Source organism: Bos grunniens, chromosome 13 (genome assembly GCF_055505025.1).
Source record: "Bos grunniens cultivar Pamir isolate PY7600 chromosome 13, Bosgru_T2T1.0, whole genome shotgun sequence".
NCBI lineage: Eukaryota > Metazoa > Chordata > Mammalia > Artiodactyla > Bovidae > Bos > Bos grunniens.
Genome location: NC_141177.1, coordinates 18904837 through 18919490, shown reverse-complemented (window position 1 = coordinate 18919490; position 14654 = coordinate 18904837). Strand labels below are relative to the sequence as shown.

At 41.3% G+C, this 14654-nt stretch overlaps 1 protein-coding gene and 1 long non-coding RNA gene across 6 annotated transcripts in view; one reads left to right on the top strand and one right to left on the bottom strand.

Annotated features, from left to right (window-relative positions):
- Positions 1-12053, bottom strand: part of UQCC1 (ubiquinol-cytochrome c reductase complex assembly factor 1) — a 96469-nt gene extending 84416 nt beyond the window's left edge. For 3 of the 4 annotated variants that reach the window (XM_086332196.1, XM_086332195.1, XM_086332197.1), the window contains exon 1: positions 11740-11773. In XM_086332196.1, coding sequence (XP_086188322.1) covers positions 11740-11763 — 24 coding nt within the window. In that variant the 5' untranslated portion in view covers positions 11764-11773. Of the gene's footprint in view, positions 1-11739 lie in introns of all 4 variants that reach the window. The other variant, XM_086332198.1, reaches the window with a different exon arrangement.
- Positions 11889-13950, top strand: LOC147360332 (uncharacterized). 2 transcript variants are annotated; one of them, XR_015139107.1, is made up of 2 exons: positions 11889-12436; positions 13501-13950. It is a non-coding gene; the product is annotated as an uncharacterized LOC147360332 (long non-coding RNA). The 2 variants fall into 2 exon arrangements; XR_015139108.1 differs by having other exon boundaries at positions 11940-12507.
- The last annotated feature ends 704 nt before the right edge of the window (positions 13951-14654 follow it).

Below are 14654 nucleotides of genomic sequence, written 5' to 3'. Positions count from 1 at the left end.
TCTATGGAATTTTCCAGGCAAGAAAACTGGAATGAGTTACCATTTCCTACTCCAGGGGATCTTCTCGACCCAGGGATCAAACCCACGTCCCCTGCATTGGCAGGCAGATTCTTTACCTCTGTGCCACCTGTGAAGCCCCATCAACTACAATACTAGGAGTCAAAGAACCAGATTCTAGTTTAAACTCAGCTACTTTAATGTAATCTTTAGAAGTAGCAGGTCAGGAAGCAACAGTTAGAACTGGACATGGAACAACAGACTGGTTCCAAATAGGAAAAAGAATACGTCAAGGCTGTATATTGTCACCCTGCTTATTTAACTTCTATGCAGAGTACATCATGAGAAACACTGGGCTGGAAGAAGCACAAGCTGAAATCAAGATTACCAGGAGAAATATCAATAACCTCAGATATGCAGATGACACCACCCTTATGGCAGAAAGTTAAGAGGAACTAAAAAGCCTCTCGATAAAAGTGAAAGAGGAGAGTGAAAAAGTTGGCTTAAAGCTCAACATTCAGAAAACTAAGATCATGGCATCTGGTCCCATCACTTTATGGCAAATAGATGGGGAAACAGTGGAAACAGTGTCAGACTTTATTTTTTGGGGCTCCAACATCACTGCAGATGGTGACTGCAGCCATGAAATTAAAAGACACTTACTCCTTGGAAGGAAAGTTATGACCAACCTAGATAGCATATTCAAAAGCAGAGACATTACTTTGCCAACAAAGGTCTGTCTAGTCAAGGCTATGGTTTTTCCAGTGGTCATGCATGGATGTGAGAGTTGGACTGTGAAAAAAGCTGAGCGCCGAAGAATTGATGCTTCTGAACTGTGGTGTTGGAGAAGACTCTTGGAAGTCCCTTGGACTGCAAGGAGATCCAACCAGTCCATTCTAAAGGAGATCAGTCCTAGGTGTTCATTGGAAGGACTGATGCTGAAGCTGAAACTCCAATACTTTCGCCGCCTCATGTGAAGAGTTAACTCATTGGAAAAGACCCTGATGCTGGGAGGGATTGGGGGCAGGAGGAGAAGGGGACGACAGAGGATGAGATGGCTGAATGGCATCATTGGCTCAATGGACATGAGTTTGGGTAAGCTCTGGGAGTTGGTGATGGACAGGGTGGCCTGGCGTGCTGCAATTCATGGGGTCGCAAAGAGTCGGACACAACTGAGCAACTGAACTGAACTGACTGAAACCTCTATGATGCTCATTTTCCTCTTAACAATCATTAGTAATATTTATTGTTGCTGTTTAGTCTCTGAGTTGTATCTGACTCTTTTGCAACCCCATGAATTGTAGCCTGTCAGGCTCATCTGACCATGGGATTTTCCAGGCAAGAATATTGGAGTGGGTTGCCATTTCCTTCTCCAGGGATCTTCCTGGACTAGGGATCAAATCCATGTTACTACTGTTACTATCCCACGTATATGGATAAAGAAATGGAAGTAAGGATAGAATAAGTAACTTCCCAAGATCATATGGTTAATAAATGATGGGATTAAGCTTTGAATCCAAGCAGCCCAATTCCTGGATTCAAGCTCATTTATGGAATGAAAAGGTAAAGGAAATATCTCCAAAGTCCTAGCTCTAACACTCTGTGACCTAGTCTTGAACCAATTAAAATACAGCATAATACTATGGGAAGAGTCCTATACTTAGAAAGCACTGATTTGACCCACAGCTCCACTGTCAGTGAACTATGAGTCTTCACTGCCTCTTCTATAAAATAAATGAAAATCCCTACCTTTCAGGATTTTAAGGGGAAAAATATACTTTGCAATATGTCCAACTCAATAAAATATTACCTTGAAGCTGAATCTCCATTTCCTCATGAGTAGGCAGGAAGGGCCAGGGGTAACAGGGAAAAAGGTGTTAAGAATTTTAAACCTAGAGATGCTTTCCAAAGTATCTCATTTCTAAAACTGTGTAACTGTTTCTAACAGGCTACTCACAGCAACTTATGTTTCAAATGAAAATTAAAGCTTAAAAACAGAATTTTATTTCAGCAGAGGTTTCACCTGCTGGAATCGTTTTCAAATGAGATACAATTATTGGCTTCTTGTTTTCTAATAGCTGACACATTTACCAGATCATTCAGTGTCAGACAGTTCCTTTCCTAAAAATGTAAATATGTGGTAAGATGAAACTTCAGCAGATTCAGGCCCAAACACAGGGGGCGGAAAGGGTAAGAGGAAATTACAAGTAGGAACAATGCAAATTTTCAGTTTCTGAAGAATTTCATCATATGTTTTCCAACATCAACAAAATTTTCTCTAATATTTGATTCCATTTGGTCTCATGCCAATACTACTTATTAGAAGAAAAGAGCAATCAGCTCTGTCCTTTCCTTCTCTAATCCTATAACAGTAGTTATTTGTCCAAATCCTATTGAAACTGAGGTGTCTGAATTGCAAGCCTACCATTAAATAGCTATGTGACCATGAACCTGTTACTTAACACTCTGGACCTCCGTTTCCCCTATGTAAAAGTGAAAATAGGGACTTCCCTGGTGGTCCAGTGGTTAAAAATCTGCCTTGCAATGCAGGGGACTTGGGTTCGATCCCTGGTCGGGGAACTAAGAATCCAAATACCATGGGGCAAATAAGCCCATGCGCCACAAATACTGAGACCATGCAAGCCTGCAAGCTGCAACTAGAGAGAAGCCTGCCTACATGCAGAATGAAAGATCCCGCCTGCCACAACTAAGATCCGACACAGCCAAATAAATAATTTTTCTTTTAAAGTGGCAATAATAAAAGCTACCTCACAGGAGTATCCCAAGGACCACTTGTAAAAGCACTTAAGTAACACTAAAACACACACACAAACGCTTCGTTACTGCTATTAATAACTGTTACTGGATTGTGTAAGAAAATCCTCTTTCCCCAGCAAATTATCACAGCAGCAAGAAGCATTTTCTTAAAATACTGTTTTGAACCTGGAATTCCCTTTCTCAGAAGCCTGCAGTGCCTCCAAGTACCTCTGTAGTCAAACACCTGATCTTTACCAACTGGACTCTTCTAGACCCATCAATATATTTACATATCCTGCCCTGCATTCTCCACTCAGCAGTTCCAAAACCTGACTCATATTCCCTGCTTTGAGAATTACTGCTCCTCTCCACACAAGCTAATCCCTGTGTAGTCAATTCCTCTGAGACTCTCTTCTTCACTTCTACCCAAACCATGAGCTCATTTGCTTCAACCTAGATGCCAAATTCTGGTTCTACTGGGAAAAGGACTCTACTAAGTCCTTTTCCCTTTCCATCTCTCCCAACACTTCATTTATAAACATATAAATCTGTGGAGTACCGATCATCCTCTTATAGGTACTAATAGACCAGGTCTACAACAATTAGCAAACTTCAATTCTCCTAAGTTCAGAAAAAAGTTCCAGTGGTTTAAAATTATTATTTTAACTTAGGATAGTATAAATACCATTATAAGTGGGAACTGGTTTTATCATCCTTTTGTGTCATCAACATTTCAAAACCAAAATTTTGAAGATAGGTTTTATGTTTGCATTTCTTGTATATTTGCAATTTGCAGGTGACTTTACATTGTATTTCAAAATATTCTGACACATTAGCTCTTTTTCTGACTACACTTTAATCAACCCACAAACTGTTTCTTCATGTGGTTTTAAAGACACACAGTATTTTACTTTGCTCACTCATGAGCTGTGACAAGACTTTACAGATAGTCGATTCTCCTACTCCCCATAGTTACGTTTTACAAAGTGAACACAGAGTTAGCAAACACTGAAACACTGCTCCCAGGAGAAATAGAGAATTAGGTTCCTCCAAGCCTCTGGTCACAACGTTTTCATCAGCCAATCAATATTTGATCTTGTTTTATGTGTTTCTGTTTAAAGACACCTTATTTAATACATGTTAATTCATTATGTCAAATACGTTGGTTCACTAACATTGAACTCACGGCGAACAGAAGTATAACTCACTCCTGAATAAAACTTCTCTAACATAGGAATCTTCTCCATAAGAAACATCACAGCCTTCTTGCACTTAGCAATACTAGACAGCACTTTAGCACTACATGTGGGATGTATTTTACACAGGCAAATCAGGAACAAAAGCACAAAAATGCAAAAAAAAAAAAAAAGTCACTAAATAGACTATGAGAAGGATATCTGTTTACGGTATAAGAGCTGAAACAGAAAGTCAAAGTATCACTTCAGCTAGTAATACGAAAGTTACAGTCAAATTTTTCACCCCTCTGCACATATCCACAAATAACTGAAAAAGCACAAGTATTGATTTGGGTTACAAATAAATTTTACCAAGTATGTAAATTCACAAATGCAGGATTTGAGCAAATCAGTAAATATGTTAAGGATGAGGGGTCGGGTTTCTATCGGAGAAAGGAGTTAACCTATGAAAAGGCAAAAGGACAGAATAAACCCTGTGCTCCTGGGCTGGATTTAGAGTAACTGCTATGAGTTTTTAATATAGAGAGATAAATAAAGAAATCAATATATATGTGTATTTATGTATATGTATATTGTTGTTGTTTAGCTGCTAAGCCAAGTCTGACTCTTTTGTGATCCCATGGACCACATCCCACCAGGCTGCTCTGTCCATGGGATTTCCTGGGCAAGAATACTGGAGTGGGTTGCCATTTGCTTCTCCAAGGGATCTTTCCCAACCCAGGGATCACAGCCGTGTCTCCTGCATTGGTCAGCGGGTTCTTTACCACTGAGCCTCCAGGGAAGCACATGTATATGTACACACATACATGTATTTCCTACCCCTGTACTGATAAAGCCTGGAAGCAATGAAACCCCAGTTGCAATGACTACATATAGCATCCAAACTTGGCTTCCAAACAGCAATATTTATTAAAAGGAGCCAGTCTTCTCTGGAGAAAAGTTGAATCCTGAATGGGCTTGAAGCTCCTCAAACCTTATTCACAAATGTCTGGAATTATTTGATCTGTCTAGCAGTTCCTTGGAAGATTCCATCTGTCTAAGAGGAACTCTCCCAGTATGAAAACCATTTTCCCCAGGAGCTCCCCAGGAGCTATTTGTTTGTTGTTGTTGTGCAGTCACTCAGTCATGTCCAACTCTGCGACCTCATGAACTGCAGCATGCCAGGCTTTCCTGTCCTTCACTATCTCCTGGAGTTTGCACAAACTCTTGTTCGTTGAGTCGATGATGCCATCCAACCATCAAAACAGAGGCAACTGTTTAACTTTGTGACTGCCTGAGGCAGTAGATAATACTTGGGAAAATAATAGGCTAACCAAAAGTTTAAAGGAGAATCAAGGGAATGAGATATTCATAGGGGTCTTGAAAAGCTCTGACACATTCCTGGGAATCTGAAGGCCATGTGGATGCTCAGGTCTGTGTACACACCCAGAAAAGGAAAGACCTGAGACTGCCCTAAAGCTCTCATCTCCGGTTGACCCTGAGGTACCGCACAAGCAGGAAGTGAGGGTTAAGGCAGAACAGTCAAATGACCGGCAGAATACTGAAAGCATGCTCCAAAATGCACACAGAGCCCCTCAACAAATACTGAGAGACTTACTGGTTCCACATTTAAGGAAATCTCCATCCAATCATTACTTGAGCACTAAGCTAAATGAGCAGAGAGCACACAACAAAGAATACAGACTTGACAGAATTATCCAGAGAAGTCCCTAAACAGAAAAGTAACAGCAAACTCTGGGGAAAGTCCTAATCTCCAGAGCTGCCGCATAATATTATTTAAAATGTTCAGTTTTCAACAAAAAGTTATGAAATACAATAAAACAAAAAGTATGATTCATACAAGGGGAAAAAAAAAATCAACAGAAACTGCCCCTGAAGAACCCTAGACATTAGACAAACTAAACAAAGACTTTGAATCAGCTATTTAAGAAATTTAACATCTAAAGGAAATCATGTCTAAAGAACTAAAATGAAGTATGAGAACAGTATCTCACCAAATAAAGAATATCAATAAAGAGAAATTTTTATAAAAAGCCAAATAAAAATTCCTGAGTTGAAAAAAAGAATAAAGAAAATCAATGTGTCACTAGAGAAGTTTAACAGCAGACTGGAGCAAAAGAAAGAATCAGTGACCTTAAAAATACATTGAGATTATCCACCCAAGAAACAGAAAAAAAAAATTAAGAAAATTTAACAGCACCTCAGAGAGCTACCATCAAATGTACCTATAACATCAAACATATCAAATTAAGTATAATGGTAGTGTCAGCTGGAGAGGAGAGAAATTTAAAGAACAACAACAAAAAAAAGTGAATACTGGCAAAAAATATGCAAAATTTGATGGAAAACAATCTATAAATTCAAGAAGCTCAACTAACTCCAAATAGGACAAATGCAGAGAGATTCACAAATCAAAATATCACAATCAAGTTGTGGAAAGCTATAAATCTTGGAAGCAGTAAGAGAAGGCACTCATTGTGTATGAGATCCTCAATAATATTAATAGCTGTATTTCTCAAAAAACATGGGGGCCAAAACGCAGTGGGATGAAATACTCAAAATGTTGGAAGTAGAAGAGGGGAGAATGTCAAACAAGAATTCTATACCCAATAAAACTATCATTCAAATGTGAAGGGAAAATTAAGAATTTCTATATAAACAAAAACTGAGAGAATCTGTCAACAACAGACCTGGCCTACAACAAATACTAAAGAGAGAACTTCAGGCTGAAATGATACCTTTGACAGTATAGAAACTCAAACCCACATGAAGAAATAAATTGCACTAATAAAGGTAAATATTTGGATAAATTTAAAAATAGTATAAATATTTTGCCCATAATTTTCTTACTTTCATTTTTAATTCAAAAGACACTGCATAAAACAATAATCATAAATCTGTACTGAAGCACACACAATATATAAAGATGTAATTTGAACGACAATACTGGCACAAAGGCAGAGGGAAGTAATGAAGCAATATCGAATTGTAATTTTTATATATTATTGAAATCACACTGGTATTTAATTTAAATTATTAGAAACTAAGATATTAATTGTAATTCCCAGAGCAAACACTAAGAAAATAACAAAAAAAATAGTAAAACCTTACATCCTATATAAAAATTAACTTAAAATGGATCTAAGACCTAAACATAAGGTCTAAAACTATGAAACTCTTACAGTAAAACATAAGGGAAACATTTCATGACCTTAGATTGGGCAATGATTTCATAGATATATTACCAAAAGCAGAGGCAATAAAAAATAGTTAAGTTGGACTTCATTAAAATTAAAAGCTTCTGTGCATCAAAGAATACTACCAGTAAACTGAAAAGGCAACCCATGGACTGGGAGAAAATATTTGCAAATCATATACCTGATAATGGACTGACTAAAAACATACAGAATTCAGACAATTCAAAATCAAAAAAATAACCTGATTTAAAAAAACAGACACAGGGCTCTCCTAGTGGCTCAGTGGTAAAGAATCCACCTTCCAATGCAGGAGACACAGGTTTGATCCCTAATCTGGGAAGATACCACATGCCAAGGAGTAACTAAGCCCATGAGCCACAACCACTGAGCCTGTGCTCTGCTGCTGCTGCCGCTAAGTCACTTCAGTCATGTCCGACTCTGTGCAACCCCATAGACAGCAGCCCACCAGGCTCCTCCGCCCATGAGATTTTCCAGGCAAGAGTACTGGAGTGGGTTGCCACTGCCTTCTCCGCAGAGCCTGTGCTCTAGACCCTGGCAACTACCGAAGCCCCTGCACCCTAGAGCCCATACTCAGCAACAAGAAGCCTCCACAATGAGAAGCCCAAGCACTGCAACTAGAGTAGTCTCCGCTTGCCACAACTAGAGAAAGACCGTGCAAAGCAGTGAAGACCCAGCCAAAAATAAATAAAATTTTAAAACATTAAGAAAAAAAAGAATCCGCCAGCCAATGCAGGAACACAGGTTTGATCTCTGATACAGAAGACCCCACATGCCTTGGAGCAACTAAGTCCACGCGCCACAAATATTAAGCCTGTGCTCTAGAACCTGGGAACCACAACTACTGAGCCCATGTGCCGCAACTACTGAAGCCTGTGCACCTAGAGCCCACGCTCCACAAGAGAAACCACTGCAATAAGCAGCCCATGCTCTGCAACAGAGTAGGCCCCCCAGCCACAGCTAGACAAAGTCCACGTGCAGCAATGAAGACCCTGAACAGCCAAAAATAACTAATTATTTTTTTAAATGGGCACAGAACTTGAATAGACGTTTCTCCAACGATATACATAAAGGCCAATAAGCATAAAAGAAATATGCTTAACAGCAGTAATCACTAGAGAAATACAAATCAAAACTGTAAGGAAGTATCATCTCATACCCACTATGATGGCCACTAGGATTTAAAAAAAAAAAAAAAGGAGAGTGAAAAAGCTGGCTTAAAACTCAACGTTCAAAAACTAAAATCATGACATCCAGTCCCATCACTCCATGGCAATAGATGGAGAAACAATGGAAACAGTGACTTTATTTTCTCAGGCTCCAAAATCACGGCAGATGGTGACTGCAGCCATGAAATTAAAAGACACTTGCTTCTTGGAAGAAAAACTATGACAAACCTAGACAGCATATTAAAAAGCAGAGACATTACATTGCCAACAAAGGTCCATATAGTCAAAGTTACAGTTTTTCCAATAGTCATGTATGGATGTGAGAGTTGGACCATAAAGAAGGCTGAGCGTCAAAGAATTGATGCTTTTGAACTGTAGTGTTGAAGACTCTTGAGAGTCCCTTGGACTGCAAGGAGATCAAACCAGTCAATCCTAAAGCAATCAATCCTGAATATTCATTGTAAGGACTGATGCTGAAGCTCCAATACTTTAGCCACCTGATTCAAAGAACTGACTCATTGGAAAAGACCCTGATGCTGGGAAAGATTGAAGGCAGAAGGAGAAGGGGATGACAGAGGATAAGATGATTGGATGGCATCACCGACTTGATGGACATGAGTCTGAGCAAGCTCAGGGAGTAGATGATGGACAGGGAAGCCTGGCATGCCACAGTCCATGGGGTTGCAAAGAGTTGGACATGACTGAGCGACTGAACTGAAATTTAAAAAAAAAGAAAATAACAATGTCAGCAAAGATGTGGAGAAATTTAAACCCTTGTGCTTTGCCAATATAAAATAGTGTAGTTTCAGCAATTTCTACTATTGTCAAAGAAAACTAAAAATTATTACCAATGTCCAGAACAGCTCATAAAACCGTAAGAAAGTCCCAGTGCACTATTTAAATGTTCAGTTCCTCTGCTAGAGCTACTCAGCAATAGTAGTGTTTCAGTTTACTCCTCCTTCCCAAAGCCACTGGTGAAGAAGGGTAAAAACTGGTCAAAAAGACAGAAAGAGGAAAAAGTAAGGTGAGACTAATGAGAACGTTCCAGGAAAACTACCTTTCAGTGGTTCGATTTTTTTAATCTGCAAAATGAGATAATAGTGCCTACCTTTTCAAAGGGCTGTCATACGGATTTAGTTAAGTTCACATATGTAAAGTATTTAAGAGTAATTACTGCATAGCAAACACCCTATAAATATTAGCTATCAATATTATTGCTCGAGAAATCACAACTTCTTGTTTCAACTACAACCTATATTTCAGTTGAGAATAAGGTCTATGTTTTCAATTTTTGGCCCACTGGAGAGTTCCCAGGATGTAGTTAACACTCAAAATAGTTGCTGAATAAAAGGGAAGAAAAGCATTTAAAATATCACTTGTATCAACTGATTTTCTGATCAACCCTATCAAATTTACCCTTCAGAAAACCTGATGCTCAGAGAAATTAGTTGACTTGCTCAGGGCCATACCCATAGTTGGTAATGGGGCCAACCTTTCAAACAAGGCCCTTCCAACTCCTGCTGCTGCTATGTCACTTCAGTCGTGTCCAACTCTGTGTGACCCCATAGACGGCAGCCCACCAGGCTCCCCCGTCCCTGGGATTCTCCAGGCAAGAACACTGGAGTGGGTTGCCATTTCCTTCTCCAATGCATGAAAGTGAAAAGTGAAAGTGAAGTCACTCAGTCGTATCTGACTCTTTGCGACCCCATGGACCGCAGCCTACCAGGCTCCTCTGTCCATGGGATTTTCCAGGCAAGAGTACTGGAGCGGGGGTGCCATCGCCTTCTCCGTTCCGACTCCTAGACAGGTGCATTTTCCTTTTATTTGTGAATTTCTCACCACGCCTAACCCAAATGCCTCTTCAGCATAAGGGATCAATAAATATCTGCTTCCTTCATGTTTCCTGTTACTCTCTAGTCCCAAGTTGCTTTGTCACATACTGCACTTTAACACATGATAAGACTTCAAAGAATTACAGTATACAGTATAAAGTGAGAGAGACATTCCTTATCCAGTCTTGGTTTTTTACTTAAAAAGACGACTAGAAAGAGATAAATGGGGCGAGGGGAGATTCAACTAATAGAAGCAGTTAGAGAGGCGGTTTCCATGGATGCTACCAACTAAGAAGGAATGAACCTGCAACTGTGCACAAGCTCAGCAGCAGGCTCAGCTGGGGCAGCCACCAACTTCCAAGAGGAGTCAAGGTATTCATTTCACATCTACAGCCCAACAAAATTCTCATCTTCCCCGCCCCCGGCCCCAAATATCCATCTTAAAAACACTTCTGACATCCTAGTTGCCATTTCTTCAGCAGTCCTCAGATCCAAATCAATTTCTGCCCTGGCATCAACAATTACTTCAGTGAGTGACTTTCTGTTTGAAGGAGCTACTCTTCAAACAAACATTTACTACAGAACAACAGGGGACACTGTACTTTGCAAGGCTGACAAGAAACAAAAGTAAAATGTGGTCCATACAAGCCACATACAAAAAGATTAGAAACAAGTGTCCCTAATATCATAACTCAAGGGAAAGCCAGAGACAGGAATGCAAAAAAATAGAGGAAAACAACAGAATGGGAAAGACTAGAGATCTGCTACAAAAAAAATGCCCTTGACCCAGTTTTTTAAAGACTTGCTGACAGTATAAACTCTCCCATCCTTCCATAACTAGGAACCAAGCTCTGTATCCTCCTAATTTTTGTTCTATTTAATTCCTAGAAGTAAGAATCCACTAGAAAGACAGGACTGAACCACAAGAGGTGCATGCAGCAGCTTCCCATATGGCTGTTATTTAGTCAAGCGTATAATAGTTCTTCCTAACTTATTTCATTCCTTCCTTCAACATCCTACTCTTTGCGACTCCGATAGCCCACCGTGCTCCTCTGTCCATGGGATTTTCCAGGCAAGAGTACTGGAGTGGGTTGCCATTTCCTTCTCCAGAGGATCTTCCTGACCCAGGGATCGAACCCAGGCCTCCAGCATTGTAAGCAAGACGCTTTACCGTCTGAGCCACCAGGGAAGTCCTGCGCCTAGGGACTCTGAAGCCCTAAAGTGACTTGCCCAAGGTCACCCTGTGCATTAGTGACAGAACAGGAATTAGAACGCGGATCTCTCTCTCCCTGAAGGGAAGGAGTTACAGGTGGTGACCGAGGAAAAGCAAGTTTCGTCAAATTTAGGTCTGAAGTCACTCTCCTCCCTTCTCCAAAGATGAGGAAGACACGGGAAAATCGAGGGTCGGGGGAGTGGGAAGCTGCCTCAGTTTCCCCGCAGAAAGGCGGCCGAGTAGCCCCGCTACCGCACACACTCCGCTCCTGCACTTCCGTCCAGTTGTTCCCGTCCCGCCCTCTCCAACTCCAACCCGGGAGTCCGGCGGGCGACCGCACATAATTACTCCTTCACTCACAAGGACTCGCACCAGCAACGCCATGTTTCTCGACAACCATTTCCGGGTGAAGGATGGGCTTCCGGAATCTCCGCTACCGCCACCCCTCCGCTAGGTTGTCTTTTCGCCTGTTGGTGCCCGGCAACCGCAGCGCAGGCGCACAGAGGCCTCTGGGCGCACGAGCGCGCGCTTTCCCCGCTGTGCACGAGAAGGTAGGGCCCGGGCGCGCGGCTGGACAGTCGGAACGCGAACGCGCGCCTCCCATTCTGTCTGGTCTCGGTCAGGAGCGTCACAGAGGCCCGAGTCGTCTCCGCAACACCAGTCCTCTGTGACATCTGCCTCGGGCTTTTCGTAGCTTTCTCCTTAACCCGCCTGACTCCTCAGAACTTCTTGTCGGAGTTCCTCTTTCCCAGACTCTGTCCCCACTAGGATTACCACCTTTTCACCAGCGGTTGAAAATTACAGGATCTTTGGGGAAATCCTAACACTAAGACTCCCTGAAACGAGCCGGAGGAGAAGGAGGGACATAGGACACGGCTGAGTACTGAAATTCAGGGGAAGAGGGTGATCACATGCTGACTTGAAACCTGAGAAAGGAACGTTAGGAGTTTCTGGTTGGTTGGTTGCAATTGGGAGCATCTTTGAGTATTGATAGGAAATTATTATAAAGTTGAAGAAGATATAGAAGATGCAAGGATGCAAGACGTTTCCTCCGGAGGTGAGAGAGAATGGCTTTAGCCAGAAGACCTCTTACGTTCATTGTACTCCAGGAACATTAGAGGAGAAAAGGTGTGGGTGTTCTTAGGGTTATGGGGGGCAGAGGGGCAGAATGTTACTTTTCATTCAGTCAACATACAGACCCATTGACTGTAGGCGTATGACCAGTTCATTGTGTGCTGGACCTAAGACAGGTGTGGATACTGGCTTCCTGGAACTCATAGATGTGGTGGGAGGGCTGGGCACACAAAAGTAAGCCAATGAGAAAAATAAAATAGTTTAAAATTGCGTTAAGTGCTATGAAGGAAACAACAAGGAGCTTAACTAGAGAATAACATGGGAAACTACCCTTGATATGCTTTCTCCACTCAAGTGAGTGGTTTATGTGTTCGGAATTGAAAACAGTGGTATAGTGCTCCTACGGGCTTCCCTGGTGGCTCAGTGGTAAAGAATCCACCTGCCAGTGCGGGAGCCTCCAGTTCAATCCCTGGGTCAGAAACATTCCCTAGAAAAGGAAATTACAGCCCACTCCAGTATTCTTGCTTGGGAAATGCCATGGACAGAGAAGCCTGGCAGGCTGCAGTCCATGGGATCGCAGAGTCGGACAGGACTTGGTGACTAAACAACAACAAAGTGCTCCTACAGGGAAGTTAGGCAAGTGGCACTGCATATTATAAAGGATAACAGCGATATTCTTGTTAATCAGTTTAAAGATCTAAGTGTGATACAAAAACTATACAGGTTTGAAAAGTGAAAGTGTTAGTCACTCAGCTGTGTCCGACTCTTTGTAACCACACAGACTGTAGCTCACCAGGCTCCTTTGACTATGGAATTCTCCAGGCAAGAATACTGGAGTGGGTAGTCGTTCCTTCTCCAAGGGATCTTCGACACCCAGGGATCAAACCCAGATCTCCAACATAGCAGGCAGATTCTTTACTGTCTGAGCCACCAGGTTTAAGATCAAGTAAATAATTCACATAAGAGTTAATGGACTAAGATGTAGAAGACAAGAGAAAAGGCTGATATTTAATTTCCTTTCTTAAGGCTTCTATTTTCTCTTGGCAGAATTTTCTACTCAAAGGATGGAAGATGGTATGAGATTGTAGTTCAGAAGAAGAAAAGTTTAACAGAGACTGAAAGAAAAAGGGGCCACTGAAATATGGAGGATCTAGTTGAAGTTTTGGCACCCCACTCCAGTACTTTTGCCTAGAAAATCCCATGGATGGAGGAGCCTGGTAGGCTGCAGTCCATGGGGTCTCGAAGAGTCAGACATGACTGAGCAACTTCACTTTCACTTTTCACTTTCATGCATTGGAGAAGGAAATGGCAACGCACTCCAGTGTTCTTCCCTGGAGAATCCCAGGGACAGGGGGAGCCTGGTGGGCTGCCGTCTATGGGGTCGCACAGAGTCGGACATGACTGAAGCGACTTAGCAGTAGCAGCAGTTGAAGTTTGTAACTCTGCTTTATAAATTTTAATTTATTAATTTTAAATTAAAAGTCAGATTTATACTTATACTCTCTTTTCTTAAAATTAGCATGTTACAGATAAAGCTACAGTCCCTTTTTACCACCACCTTGAATCCCAACTTTCCACCTTCTCTAAAATTGAATTCCCTTCCAGATTTTTTTTAATGCTTGTTTTCACGTACTTATACATGTTTCCTTAGAAAATATTAGGTTGGGGCAAACGTAATTGCGGTTTCTGACCGTGATTTTTAAATCATTATAACTAGACTCAAACACAGCTTTATTAATCAAAGTGGGAACCATTACAATCAATACATTTTTGCCAACAAGAAATAAGTTTATTTATTCCTGTAGAGTAAAAATCTGTGCCTTGGGATTCAATGAACTCTTAAAAAGCATTTTCTGCCTCCTGCTGGTTATGGAAGCATTTTCCCTGCAAAAAGTTGTTAAGATAGTTGAAAAAGTGGTAGTCAGTTGGTGAGAGGTCAGGTGAATACGGTGAATGAGGCAAAACTTCGTAGCACAATTGGTTCAACTTTTGAAGTGTTGGTTGTATGACGTGCAGTTGATGTTGTCATGGAAAAGAACTGGGCCCATTCTGTTGACCAATGCTGGCTGCAGGCACTGCAGTTTTTGGTACATCACATCGATTTGCTGAGCATGCTTCTCAAATGTAATGGTTTCGCTGGGATTCAGCAAGGTGTAGTGAATCAAACTAGGAGCAGACCACCAAACAGTGACCGTGACTTT